This window comes from Fukomys damarensis, unplaced genomic scaffold (genome assembly GCF_012274545.1).
Source record: "Fukomys damarensis isolate Sample0158 unplaced genomic scaffold, DMR_v1.0_HiC HiC_scaffold_21, whole genome shotgun sequence".
Classification (NCBI taxonomy): domain Eukaryota; kingdom Metazoa; phylum Chordata; class Mammalia; order Rodentia; family Bathyergidae; genus Fukomys; species Fukomys damarensis.
In genome coordinates this window covers 32790402-32806278 of record NW_022900933.1, presented here as the reverse complement: position 1 = coordinate 32806278, position 15877 = coordinate 32790402, and the positions used below count along the sequence as shown (strand labels likewise).

General features: G+C 33.3%; 1 protein-coding gene across 1 annotated transcript in view; it reads right to left on the bottom strand.

The window, feature by feature from the left end:
- Unc79 (unc-79 homolog, NALCN channel complex subunit) overlaps positions 1-15877 on the bottom strand; it is a 211737-nt gene that overhangs the window by 168665 nt on the left and 27195 nt on the right. The window contains exons 7-8 of the mRNA XM_033766768.1: positions 12112-12167; positions 11286-11415 (exon numbers count right to left, since the gene is read on the bottom strand). Of these exons, the coding sequence (XP_033622659.1) occupies positions 11286-11415; positions 12112-12167 (186 nt within the window). The remainder of the gene's footprint in view (positions 1-11285; positions 11416-12111; positions 12168-15877) is intronic.

Sequence of the window (15877 nt, the reverse complement as noted above, 5' to 3'; positions counted from 1 at the left end):
AAGTCTTCAAGAACCAAGAAAATCAAAATGGGTCTTAAAATAAAAATCACACTGGCTTAAAATTCCTCCTCTATAATTCTAAATGCCAGGAAACAATAAACCATTAAGTGCATATTTTTGCACAGTGAAGCAGAGTTTACTTTCATCTGTGAAGGAGTAGAAACACTTTTAAACTCCACCTAACTTGACATATATACATTCCACTGCTGAAAATATTTTCTCTATTGTTTATGTATTTTAAATTTCACTAAATTCTTCTCTAGGCTTTATTATATTTTTCTTCTTAATTTAAGCTTGAATTGCTCTTCTTTGTTCAGCCTTAAAATGTAGAAGCTTATGTTAGTGATTCTAGATCTTTTTTCTTTCTAATCTATACCTTTAATGCTATAAATTTCTCTCATAAGCATTGTTTTTGCCACATACCACAAGTTTTAAAGATAGTGCTTACATAGGTATACCTTTAATAGGATTAAAGGCAAACTGGAATATATTTGGCTTGACAAAATATAAAACTAAGCCTTAAAAGAAAAAAGTGATGCACTGGAAACTTCCCTCCAGCAAATACAAAGTTCATTGCTTTTTAGAAGAATAAATCGTCCAGGGTCTCTACAATATATTCTTTTCAATGTCCATCACATAATAAAAATTTTACAAGGCATGTGAAAGGGCTAGAAAATGTGATACACATTAAAAAGAAAAAAAAATAGTCTAAAGAAACAAATAGACTTAGATTCATTTGGTTAGGAAAAAAATTTTTAAATAAGTACTTTAAATGGATTGCTAAGTTGGAAATTTCAATAGAGAAATGAAAACTATAAAAAACTAAAATAAAATTCTAGCACTAAAAAACACAGAATATACTAAATGTATAACTCATTGGACGGAGGTTTTAAAACATTAAACATAGCAGAAGAAAGTTGGTGAACTAGAAGACAAGTTAATATAAATTCAAAATAAAATCCAGAAAAATATTTTTTTCAAAAGGAATGGAGCTCCTGAGACCTTTGAGACAATACTGACTGAGTGTTTTTAAAGTCCCAAATAGAGAGAAGAAATAAGAAAGGGCCAGAATAAGTACCTGGATAGAATAACTTTTAAAAAATTCCAATACTGGAAATGAATATGAAACTACAAATTCAAAAAACTTGAAAACTCCAAGAAGAGTAAATGAAAAGACCACCACACTTAAGCAGGTCAAAATAAAACTACTAAATACCAAAAAAAGGAAAAATCTTAAACAGAGGCAGAGAAAAATAACACACTGCATTCAAAAGTGTTAGAATAGTAATGTACAATGTCCTACGAGGAACAATAAATTGACATTTTAATGTCGTTAAATGAGAAAATCAGTACTCACTGATTACAATGGAATTACAATAGAAATCAAAATAAAAAGATAACTAGAATTCAAATATTTGTAAAGTTAAAACACTCCTCTTAAAAATGCAGGCAATGGAACACATAACAGTGAAAAAATTTTAATCTAGGAAATGAACCTTAATAAAAACATAACATCCCAAAATTTATAGGTACAGCTTAATATAGAGCTTAGAGAGAGATTAGTGATTTTAAGTGAATAACTAGAAAATTTATAACATCAGAAATTAAAAATCTAAGCTTCTACCCCTCCCAAAAGTAGAAAAAATAACAAGAAAATAAAACTTCACAAAATAAAAATAAAGAATGTAATGAAATGCATAATAAACGTAACTTTCACACTTTTTCTTTAATTTTGCTTGTTTTTATATAAACATGTTATCAAATTTAATGCCTATTTGAGATAAAATCTCTAGGACAACTGGAAATAAAAAGAAAACTTTCTGAAACTGATACAAAGGATATCTACAAAACCTTATAGCAAACACCATGTTCTCTAAAGTTAGGAACAAAGCAATATCACCCATTCTTACTAATTCTATTCATCAGACATTCTGTTCTGAAGGTTCCACACAGTGAAACAAAGAAAGAAAATAAATGGTACAAAGTTGAAAAGAAAGCACAAACAATACCATTGTCCTACAGAAAATCCAAATCAATAACTAGAACTAATCACTGAATTTAAGAAAATCATGGGATCAATATGAAAAAGTTAATTACATTTATTTATGCTAGTAATAAATTAGAAATTAAAATTTAAGATTATATCATTCACAGTAGCTTCAAAAAATCAAACATCTAGGCCTTGATTTTTAAAAAATGCAAAAACTCTACATTGAAAAGGACAGAACATGACTGAGAGAAAATTCAAGAGATCTAAGTAAAGAAGAAATACACTGCAATCATGGACTAGAAATAGTGCTAAGAGATCTATTTTTCCAAAGGGAACCATAGATTTAATAAAAATCCAGATCAAAATCTCAGTAAGATCATTTGTGGCAGAAAGTTGATCTAAAATAGCCAAGATGTTCAAAGAAAAAGAACAAAGTTAAAGACTTGAACTCTCTGATTTCAACACTATAAAGTGAAAGTATTTAAAACAATTTTTTACTGTATAAAACCAGGAAAGAAGGGAATGGAATTAATATGAGAAAATGAAAAATAATGGAAACAAAATCTTTGTAGATAGGAAAGGAGGGAGGGGTTGAAGGGAGGGCAGGGGATGGGGAAAAAAATAAGAACCAAGACTGATTATGTAAAGATACAAATTTCCAACAATGAATGTCATTATATTGTATACATTAAATGTACCAATAAAATTAATAAAAAACACAAATCAATAAAACAGAAAGAGTCCAGAAATATGCCTACAAACAAATAACTAAGAGGCCAATACAATTCAAACAGCAAAAAATAATTTTTTCAACAAAGGGTGTTAGAACAATCCATATGGAGATAAATAAATCATATCCACTTTAAAAAAAAAGACAGATCACAGGCATAATGTGCAAGATAAAATTATACAGCTTCTGGAAGAACATCTTAACAACTTTGGAAAATGCAAAGGTTCATAATAGGACATGAAAAACACTAAACACAAAAGCAAGAAGATATATTTTAGCTTATCAAAATTAAAAACCCATGTCCATCAAAAGACATGTTGGGAAGATAAAATAGCAAGTTTCAGACTGGAAGAAAATATTTGCAATATATAAACAACTCATATTAGGGTACATAAAAAACAATGACATATCAACAATTTTAAGAAACAATGATAAACGACTTTATAAGGCACTTCAAAAATAAGATATCCAAATGATCAACAAGTATACAAAAATGTGCTCAACATCATTATCAAGGAAATGTAATTAAAATCATAATGAAATACATTCCCATCACAGTGGCTAAAATTATAAATACTGACAATTGATGGGAGAGCAACTGGAGCTCTACATTATATTGTTGTTTGAAATATCAAATACTAAAAATTCTTTAAAGAGTTAACAAAATTCTTATAAACTCTATGACCCAGGAGTTCCACTTCTAAGTATATACCCAAAAGTAACAAATAGATATTTCCACAAAAGTCTTCTGTGATGAAAATTTTCATAGCAGTGTTACCATAAGAATACTGGCCAAAAACTGGAAACAGTCCAAATTAATATCAATAGTAAGGTTGATAAACAGTGGTACATTTACTCAGTGGAATACTTATGGTTTAGATTTTAAAATGCCTCCCAAAATTTTCATGTGTACAAAAGGTGACTGGATCATGAGGTGCTAAAAGCACTTTTAGGAAGGGACCTGGTTAAACGTTTGTTCATTACTGGGGGCATGAACTGGAGGTATACTCTTGTCCCTGGCTCCTGCCTTCTCTCTGCTTTCTGATTGCCATAGATTGAGCACCTTTTCCTCCACTATGTCTCTCTGCCATCTTGTTTCTGCTCTAGAGCCAGGCAACCATGGACTGAAAATAGAAGCCAAAATAAACACCTCCTCCTTTAAGATATAAGTGTTCAGTATTTTGTCCTAGAGATGGAAAGGGGCTAAGACAACTTACTTAGCAATATAAAGAACTATTATCCTTAAAATGGACAGCTCTTAGTTATAGGTTGACTGAATAAGGTCACACACACACACACACACACACACACACACACTCACTTAAGTACTGTTTGATCTCCATTTATACGTATATCTGAATTACATGAATACATGAATTACATGTTAACAAGATAAGTGGTTTTCTAAGGGTAGAAGAGGGATGTGCTGATTAAAAGAGGCACAGAATTATTTTCTGAGGTGATAAAAACGTTCTATTAACTCACATGGCTATATCTCACTATATACAAAATATACCTTAATAAAGTACTGTTGTCACTACAAAAAGAGATAATGACTGATAAACTTCTAAAACTGACCAAAAAAAATCAAGTCTCACATGTCATCTGGCCCCCACCAGAAGATAAGTAGAAATAATATAACTAAATATGTCATAGTAAAGCTGCCCAAAAAACTTAAAAATAAAAGGAAAACTAAAAATAAAGAGAAAGCTGCTACCTCATCTTTGACAAAGGAGCTGACCATCCTCAGTGGAGGAAAGATAGCCTCTTTAATAAATGGTGTTGGAAAACCTGGATCTCAACATGCCAAAGATTAAAATTAGACCCTTATCTTTCACCACGCACTAAATTAAAATCCAAATGGATTAAAGATCTAAATATTAAAACAGAAACATTAAACTTGCTGGAAGGTAAGTTAGGCAGAACTCTGGAAGACATTGGCATAGGAAAAGACTTTATGAACAAATCCTCAGTAGCACGGGAACTAGCAGATAGAATCAACAACTTACTAAAAAGCTTCTGTACTTCAAAAGAAACCATCAGCAGAACTAAGAGACAATCTACAATGTGGGAAAAAATTTTTACCAGCTGTTCCTCAGACAAAGGACTATTATCAAGGATATATAAAGAACTCAAAACAATCAGCCCTCCCAAATATAAAGACCCGATTCAAAAATGGGCATCCGAAATGAACAGACATTTCTCAGACAAAGAAGTAAAAGCAGCAAGTAAATATATGAAAAAATGTTCCACATCACTGATCATTCGAGAGATGCAGATGAAAACAACACTGAGATTCCACCTCACCCCACAAAGAATGGCTGCTATCAAGAAATCAACCAATAACAAATGTTGGTGGGGTTGTGGAGAGACAGCAACCCTTCTCCATTATTGGTGGGAGTGTAGACTTGTGCAACCACTGTGGAAATAAACATGGAGATACATCAAAGAACGAGGATTAGAGGTTCCATTTGGCCCAGCTATCACTCTGCTAGGTATCTTCCCAAAAGAATTAAAAGAATCATACCACAGGGATATATGCACACTCATGTTTATAGTGGCACAGTTTGCAACAGGTAAAACTTGGAAACAGCCCAGTTGCCCATCAGTAGGAGACTGGATAAAGAAGATGTGGTTTTTCTATAAAATGGAGTACTACTCAGCCATAAAGAATGAGAAACTAGAGTTATTCATAGGAAAATGGATGCATATTGAGGCCATACTCTTAAGTGAAATAAATAAGACACACATCTGTAAATACCAAATAGTTTCACTGGTGTGAAAAATTAAAAAGTGTAAATGAGACACAAATTGTATAACTGATAATGTGAAATAGGAAGAAAAGGGCTAAAGGTGTAGGGGAAGTGGGAAGGGTAGGGGAAAGGAAATAAGGGAAAAGAAAAAATATGACAAAAGGAAAAAATGGAAACAAGGTCTTTGTAAATAGGGGAGGTGAAGGGAGGGCAGGTGTATGGGGAAAAATGAGAACCAAGACCTGTCATGTAAAGGTACAAGATCCGAATGATGAATGTAACTGTACTGTATACTTAAAAAGTACCAATAAACTCAATAAAAAATAAAGAGCTAGGAACAGTCAGGGTATTCTTGAAGGAAGAGAAAGAAAAGAAAAAAGCAGAGAAATAACAGAAAGAAGCAGTGAGAAACATCATAAGGTGGGAGGACATGCACCCCTGAATATCAAAATTTATTTTGAAAGTGTGGTAATTGAAACACAGTATCAGTAAAATGAAAATGTAATGATTGAACTAAATGAAGCCAGAGACAGAACTATCTTTAGACACTTGATTCATGCCAAAAATGGCACTTACAAACAGTAAGAACAGAATAATATTTTCAACAAATTATGTCCACTAGCTATCCATAAGATAAAAAATGAATATTACCTCATGCTGTACAGAAAAATTTATGCCAGATACAACAAAAAGGTAAAATGCAAAGATTACAGAATACAACAAAAATTATCATCATAGTTTTAGGGTAGGGAAATATTTTATTAGAAAATAAACAGAACTAAAAATAAAGAAAAATATTGTTAATCTGATTATGTTGAAAGAAGAACTTCAGTTAATGAAAGACATCATTGAGAATTAAAAATTAAAAAATACTTGCAACTACCAGGGATTTAGCTCAGTGGTGCCACCACCTGCCTCACAAGCACAAGGTCCCTAGTTCAATCCCCCACCCAAAAAAAAAAAAAAAAAAAATTGAAACAAACATAGCTGACAAAGATTATATAAAAAGGGTATCCAAATGACTAATAAACATGGAAAAGTTTTCAATTTCATTTGTAGTAGGGGAAAGGCTAATTATAATTACAATAAGGTATTTCTACACATGCCTGAAAACAGCTAAAGTTTTAAAAGCTAACAAAATAAGAGTATGGCCCAAAATGTGGAATATGAGGCAAAAAAAAACTCTTATATTCTGCTAATGGGAGTACAAATTCATATAAGTACTTTGGAAAGCTGTTTGCCATTACCCATTAAAGACATATGTACATCCTCTGATCCAATAATTTCATTCACACAAAAAAATGTGTGCATTTTCTGCACCAAAAGACATACAGAAGAATGTTCATGGTAGCATTATGTGTAACAGCCCAAAATGGTAACAATGCAATGTCCACTAATAGTAGAAAGGCTGGTGAACTATGGTACATTCACTTGCTAGACTGTACATAGCAATAAAAATTCATGAAGTACAATTATCCTCAACATTATGGACAACACAAAAACACACCCACTTAAATAATGTTTACTTCAATTTCTATAAAATTCAAAAACAAGCAAAACTAATCTCTGGTATTGGAAAGGAGGAGGTAATCACTTGAGAGGAAGCACATGACAGGAGGTATTCCACATACAGATACAATGTGTGTTTTTTTTTCTGCATGTATATAAGGCACTAATAAAAAATTTTAATATTTTTAACTATAAGATATAAAATCAAGTTAATAAAAAGTGAAGAAAGGAATAATGGGGAAGTGATGACAGAAAACAACAGACCTAATATACAATTCAAGAATCCACCCATTAATGTGAGGTTAGCCTATATTTTGTAATATAGTCTAGATCAAGTTTAATTTTGTGCTACCTTTAGTTATTCTCTTACTTTTGCAAAAGTCTCTTAGAAATTTGCATCTTATGTCTTTTGATCCATAATTCAAATCAAAACTAAACAGTAACTAATGAATTTCTTTGGTACAAACCTAAATTATTTACTAATTCAGACATTGTTACAAGAAAATTGCTATATGACTTCTTTCTTTCCTACAGAACCAGAGCTGTTTAGAACAACAGAATTACTGTTTCCATTGTCAATAAACTTCATATAAATTTTTACATATTTTAACAGAAGAAAACCTATGTTAAATACATGTATACATGTAAATAATCACACAAAAAATATGACTACGATTTTATATCTATAAGAATCATATTTGATGAACAAAATAACTGGAGTAGTTGTTGATACACAGTAATAAACCAAAAGGAGGTAAACACTGTAGATCATCAAATCCTCATTCTTTTATGTTCTTATGAGCTGTAATTATTCCCATGGTAACTGTACTTAAAAAGCAGTACATAATTTATAAACATATAAGTATATTTAAAATTATAGTGAATCATTAGCAAAGCTAGTACAGTGGATTAATAACAATTATTAAAGCTAGGTGTGTTTACAGGATTATTCCTTAAATGTTTCTGTATTTGAGTCTTTATAACAAAAGATAAGGGGATACTTGTATAATTATATACAATGTTATCTATAAAACATGTATCAAAAAATCAGTGAGAAATTTCTGGGTGGTCATTTATTTTTGTCCATACATAAGCAATTTTCCTTTTTAAAAAAAAGTAAAATGTGCTTTTTTTTAAAAAAAGGAAATAAGCTGGGCATGGTGGCACACGCCTGTAATCACAGCACTTGGAAGGCTGAGGCAGGAGGATCGCTGTGAGTTGGAGACCAGCCTGGGCTACATAGCGAGTTCCAGGTCAGTCTCAACTACATAGTGAGACCCTTTCTAAAAAAAAAAAAAAACTAAATAAATAAATAAGGAAATATCTCACTGGAAAAGTTTCTGATCCCTAAGAAAATTTCACCTTTGAACTTCCAAGTCCATAAAGTCCTGTCACTATATAATTTTATTACAAAAATTATTTGAGACTGCAGTACCTTGTAACTACTAAAAATTCCCTTCTTTGAAAGATGAACTGCAGAAAAATTCTCATGCACCAGCTAAAATTTAATTAAAGAACTGAACTGACAAGTAATGTCACACTGATAGAGTAGGAAAATGTGTATTCAAATTCAAGCTGTGCCGTCATTATCTGTGAATGCAGGCATGTTACTTAAACTCTGTGTCCCACTCATCATCTGTAGAATTAAAATAAAACTGTTTGTGTAGATTAACTGAAAAAAATGTCTATAAATTCTAATATGGTGCTTTGTCCATAAATTGTGTTCAACTAGAAAGCTAAAAAAAAGACAATAAAATATTTTAAAGCTTAAAAATAAGATAAAATAATAAACAATATCAGACAAGTAGGTAATGCTGGATAAATAGCAATAAACAGACCAGAATGATATTTTCCATGATCTTTCATTTCCTACAAAGAACGCCATGGTCTACTAGAATGGGAATTCTAAGAGAGCTACTTCCCCAGTGCTTATAATAATGTCTGGCAGGCTCTAAACACTGTGACAAACAAAATGAAGCATGGATGTGTGACTGCAAAGGTGGACTGAAGAATGAATACCTTTAGCCACATCTAGGCCAAATGGCCCAAGAGAAAATTTAAAAATTGCTCTAATTTTAATAGGAATAGGTTAAGCCAGTTTACTGAAGACAGCTTTAGCTGGCCCTTCCCAGAGGCATGCTGAGTTTCTGGCATCCTGTGATTAGGCAAATTTTATCAAATGGTTTCTCCACTTAAAACATATTCCTGATTCCTTTGCTGTTAGATTAAATCCAAACTCTACCACAGGCCCTACAAGCCCTTCTGCTTAGCTGCGGCTATTCTCCTCACTCCACTGTCTGGCTGTATTTGACTTTTTCTACTTCCTAAATACCATCAAGTTGGCTGCTGCCTCCATGTCTAAACCCATACAGTTCCTTTTGTTTCCAATCCACATTTTATCCACTCATGGCTCAGTCTCTTCTGACACCTGGTGTGTGCATAGCAATACTGGTATCTGCTCAAACATCAAATGTCTCTCACTCAAGAACCTTCGTTAAGAAATGGCACTCCTCAAATGTGCCTACCATCAGAGTCGAGACTCTTCTATGTGCTCTCTCTATATTTGCCTGCTTCAGCACTTCTATTTTTTTTTTTTGTACTGGGAATCGAACTCAGGGCCTTGCACTTGCAAGGCAGGTAGTGGAAGCACTGAGCTAAATCCCCTGCCCTATTTTAACATTTCTTACATTGGAAGGCAGTGTCTGGATCTTTTCCCCACAACTAGAAAGTTAGCTTCAAGATGTTAATGATCCTCCAACATAAAAAAAAAAAAAAAGATGTTAATGATCTCATCTGTTTTATTCTACACTTCAGTGCCAAGAATAATACCTGGGTAATAGTAGAAACCTCATAAATATCTGTTGAACAGAATGAATTAACTTTCATTTCTAGATTGTATTAAGCACACAAGGTCTGGCTTTGTGTTAGCTACTGTATTCTGAACAAAAAGTACAGTACTTGGCACACAGTAGCTACTCATTAGTTATCAAGTAAATAAATTTCATTTGATATGGATTTCCCATCCAGAAATCACACACATACTGATTTCAGACACCTAATGAGAAAAGGAACATCTTTATTTCAGTGGTTTCATCTTTTATTACATTGTGTCCAACTTTCAGCCAATTTTACATTCAAATTACTCACTTAGCAACTCTGAAACATTTTCTACTATCAATGATATGAAATACCAATGCCACCAAATTTTAACTTTAGAAAATTTATTTAAATTTACCTTCATTGTCTTATTAATATTATTGTCGCCACTTACTATTCTGGGTAGAATAAGCCCACAAAAGTCATGAAAATCCAAGCAATAAGTATGAATATCTCTAACAGCTGCCTTTAAATCTTTCATCAGAAATTCAAATCAGACACCTGAAATAAGTTAAATCCCCTTAGAACCGCCTCAAATCACCTTTGTAAAGATGAGTGATGCCAACAAGTGTATTCTCAGAACATGAGTATATAATCTTGCAATAAATTGAATAAAAGCTAACATTGCAAAAATATTTGTCCCTCTAGTCTTCAGAAAAATGTTATACAATGTGTTGGGGAGGGATAGGAGCATCAGAAACTCATTAGCCATAAGATTTGTTTTTGATATAATACATAAACACCAGCCTAGAACATGGAGTGAGTGGGTTAGTTGGTTGGTTTTGTAAAGTTTTTGGTAGATATCTGTCATTACATTTAAATTTAATATTTATTTTTTATGATTAATTATATCAAAACTCATCAATCATTGACTCTACCTGAACAATGAGGTTATCAGGGTCATTAATTTTTATTTAGTGCATAAAATGGCAACAATGAAAATGATGGAACTCTTATCAAAGCAGAATTAGCCAGTTGGGGTTTTTGCTAAATGATTAGCAAATTCACAACATTAATCTTATAGCTCACGCTTTTGTAGAGATTTATCTTAGCAATAGTTAAGATCACAGGCTTGCTGTATAGCAAATAGAACAGGGACTTAGGCAATTTACTGTGTTGTCATAGATACTTCTGAAACTGATTTTAGTTCATTAATTTTTTTAAGGTGATAGGGTCTCTCTTTGCTCCCCAGACTGGACCCAAACTTGGTTCAAGTGCTCCTTAAACCTCAGTTTTCACAGTAGCTGGGACTACCACACTTGGCTAGCTAGTTTATTTTTAAACTGCCTCGTTTCAGAAAGGATGTATGATAATGTCCCAAGGCATAGTACATATAATCTAGCAAGATTCCTTTTTAAAGGCAGGTAAGGCAAATGTGGCACAGGAGAAATACAGAGGGGGCTTCACAGGACTCTTCTCTTCTTACCTGTGTACTGCAACCCCCTGTACTCGCTTATTGCCCCAGGAGGTTTTAAATTGGGCCAGTAGTGGAAAAGCATTTGCACAGCTGGAGGTTTCACTTGTGAAGGCCCATAGGCAATCACATACAAAAGATCCTAAAGGAAACAGGAAGCATATTTTGACTTAACATCATCAAATGAAAATAAATCTTGCTCATTCAATATTACCAGAGCAGTGAAAATTCCTATACAGTGATTGAAGTGAGCAATTTCCCTGGAATTTCATTATACAGGCATGCTACACAGAATAGACCACAAAAAAAACATTATTTTTAGTATTTATTTGTTTATTTGTCCTTCTTAAATGATTCCCCAAGAGGGGGTTTAAAAATACACTTTTTAAATATCTCTAATCTGATTAATGTTACAGAAATCTTTCAAAATAGCATACACCAGCATGTCAAATACTGCATTAAAAATAATTTCCTAATCGTACTTCTTAACATATAATATCTTCTATTTGGAAGGAGACAGATTCTCAAGCAATTTTTCAAACTAAAAATATTTGCCATACAATGTAATTTCCTAATTCCAAGAATAAGATGTATTTAATTACTTTATCTATCAAAACAGTTATTTCTTTTTTTTTAAGTGAGGATTGAACCCAGGGCTTCATACATTCCCAGCCCTAAAACAGCCTGTTCTCCAAGTTTAGTATCTGCTCTAAATGATAAGTAAAAAGCATAGACCCTGACACAAAAAAATAGACATTGATAAATTCGACCCACATAACAACTATAATGTATATTATATAAGCTAGTGAGTATGGTTTAAATTTGACCCAAAACTTACTTTCCAAACTTCTTGTTTATATTTCATGAGGCATTCCAGTAACTGACAATGATACACTGTAAGGAAGAAAATGCGATTTGTATTTGAAATGTAATACCATATTAAACATCCTTTGAGATATAATTAACTACTTTAGTATGACTTTTCACTCTAATCATTAAATTGGAATTATTTATCCACTTTGATTCCTACTTTGCAAAAATCATATTAGTCCTTGACTTTGTCAAGCTTTTTTCCAAATTCCTTGAACAATATTTCACACATCATATTTACAAAAGACATATTAAGAAGAGTCTTTAGTAAACTTATTTTAATACCATAATCATGTGTCAGCACAATCAAGAAATGCATAGGAAAAGTAGCTAAAAAAGATCACAATAAAAGTTTATATTTACTGAGTGTTAATTATTCACCAAGTATTATGCTAAGAGCTTGTTGCTGAAGGAAAAAGAGACTTCATCCTCAATCTTGCCTAAGTTTGGACAGAGAGAAAGTGACACACTGATGGAATGAGAATGGGAATCTTACCATTTGATCATCTATTCCATCTTACAGAGGAACGTTTAGAAGCTACACGAGAACAAACCCTCAATGTGCCTGTTTTCGCTTGAGGAAGAAAGACGCTTTTATCCTAGTTAGATGCACATTTGCTACTTTCCCTAATCTATCTTCTAGCTCCATTGTGACCCTGAAGTCGGTCTCATTTTAGTTACCAATGACCTCTATGTCATTCAATTTATTGGATCTTTTTCTGCCTGCATCTTTCTAGACTTGTCAGCAACATTCATTTCTGCTGATCACTCTCCATTTTAAAGGCATCATGCCTTTGGGACCCATTCTTTCACCTGTGGTGGACACTACAGTTGCTACTCAAACGTTATCAATAATACTTTTGTTTTTCTTTTTTTTTAATGGAAGTGCTGAATGTCTATAATTTTGTTCAGATGACTGCAGAACCTGGAGAAGCTGTTGCTGCTATTGATGCATAACATACTGCTATTATTGGTCTTTTTATATAAATATATTTTCCATTTGTTCAGGGGTAACATGCTGTATTAAATATGTAAGATCATATCTACGTGAGTTTGATTACAGAAACTAATAAAGTATTCTCTTAATAATGAAAAAAAAGAATAAGATAAGGCTACATGAGCAAGAAGCAATTTAAATATGTTCAGTGACCATTTTCATCTTCAGAATTAAGAATTATTTTAATCTTACATTGCCTTTTCTCTTTTACTTTCCTTTTTAGTTTTATTTTAGGATTCCCTATTTTTAATGTTCATACAGAGATTTCTTTAACTGAAATACCGAATAGTTTCTCTGGTGTGAACAAACTACAATAGTACACAGGATCCTAATGAGATAATTAATAATGTGAAATAGGAAGTAAAGGGCTAAAGGTGTAGGGAAAGTGGGAAGGGTGGGGGAAAGGTAATAAGGGAGAGGAAAAATATATGAGAAATTGAAAAAAATGGAAATAAAGTGTTTGTAAATGGGGAGGGGAGGAGGGGCTGAAGGGAGGGCAGGGACAAGGGGAAAAAATGAGAATCAAGACCTATCATGTAAAGGTACAGGAACCCAATAATGAATGTAACTGTATTGTATACATAGATTGTACCAATAAACTCAATAAAAAGAAAAAAAAATACTTCCTTCCTTGTCATCGGACAACACACAAATTTTCCTAGACCTTCTTGCAGCTAGGGTGGATATGGGACTAGTCGTGGCTAGGAAGACCTAAGAGAGCATCTCCTGGGGAATTTCTGAGACCTCTCTCTCTCTCTCTCTCTCTCTCTCTCTCACACACACATAAAAGGAAAGAGGCTTACCTGGAGACCTGTAAGGATGCTGACTGGTTATATAAAATACCCTCCACTGTGGCTGCCATGGTACAAATATGTGGGGAAGTCCAACAGAAACACAAAGATATTGTCACAGACCCCTAAAATTGTGAAGCTATCTTTAAAACTTTCTTTTTTGACCTCTACACTGAAAACTACAGCACTCTGAAAAAATATATCAAAGAGGATATAAGAAAATGGAAAGATATCCCCTGCTCCTGGGTAGGAAGAATCAACATAGTGAAAATGGCCATACTACCAAAAAAGCTATACAGAGTCAATGCAATGCCAATTGAAATTCCAATACTATATTTCACAGAACTAGAAAAAAGAATCCAAAAATTCATTGGGAACCATAAGAGACCTAGAATAGCAAAAGCCATCCTAGGCAACAGACACATGGCAGCGGGTATAACAATTCCCAATTTGAAACTATACTACAAAGCCACTGTGATAAAAACAGCATGGTACTGGCAAACAAACACACCTGAGGATCAGTGGAACAGACTGGAAGACACAAAGACAACTCCAGATGTACTCAGCTACCTCATCTTTGACAAAGGAGCTGACCATCCCCACTGGAGGAAAGATAGCCTCTTTAATAAATGGTGTTGAAAAACCTGGATCTCAACATGCCAAAGATTAAAACTAGACCCTTATCTTTCACCATGCACTAAATTAAAATCCAAGTGGATTAAAAATCTAAATTTTAAAACAGAAATACTAAACTTGCTAGAAGACAAGTTAGGTAGAACTCTGGAAGACATTGGTGTAGGAAAAGGCTTTATGAACAAATCCTCAGTAGCACGGGAACCAGCAGAAAGAATCAACAACTGGAATCTCATCTTATTAAAAAGCTTCTGTACTGCAAAAGAAGCCATCAACAAAACTAAGAGACAACCTATGATGTGGGAAAAAATTTTTACCAGCTGCTCCTGAGACAAAGGACTCTTATCTAGAATATATAAAGAACTCAAAACAATCATCCCCCCCAAATATAAAGACCCAATTCAAAAATGGGCATCTGAAATGAACAGGCATTTCTCTGACAACGAAGTAAAAGCAGCAAGTAAATATATGAAAAAATGTCCCACATCACTGGTCATTCGAGAGATGCAGATGAAAACAACACTGAGATTTCACCTCACCCTACAAAGAATGGCTGCTATCAAGAAATCAACCAATAACAAATGTTGGTGGGGTTGTAGGGAGAAAGGAACCCTTCTCTGTTGTTGGTGGGAGTGCAGACTGGTGCAACCACTATGGAAATCAATATGGAGATACCTCAAAGAGCTGGGACTAGAGGTTCCATCTGACCCAGCCATCCCTCTGCTGGGTATTTTTCCAAAAGAATTAAAAGAATCATATCACAGTGATATATGTGCACAGTTATAACAGCACAGTTTGTAATAGCTAAAACTTGGAAACAGCCCATTTGCCCATCAGTTGGAAACTGGATAAAGAAGATGTGGTTTCCTATAAAATGGAATATTATTCAGCCATAAAGAATGAGAAATTAGATTCATTCATAGGAAAATGGATACATATTGAAGATATACTCCTAAGTGAAATAAATAAGGCACACATGTGTAAATACCAAATAGTTTCTCCGGTGTGAACAAACTATAATAGTACATAAGATCCTAATGAGATAACTGACAATGTGAAATAGGAAGAAAAGGGCTAAAGGTGTAGGGAAAGTGGGAAGGGTAGGAGAAAGGTAATAAGGGAAAGAAAAAAAATAGGAGAAAATGAAAAAATGGAAATAAAGTGTTTGTAAATGGGGAGGGGAGGAAGTGGTGAAGGGAGGGCAGGGACAAGGGGAAAAAATGAGAACCAAGACCTGTCATGTAAAGGAACAAGATCCCAAAAATGAATGTATAACTACTGTACTGTATACCTAAAATGTACCAATAAACTCA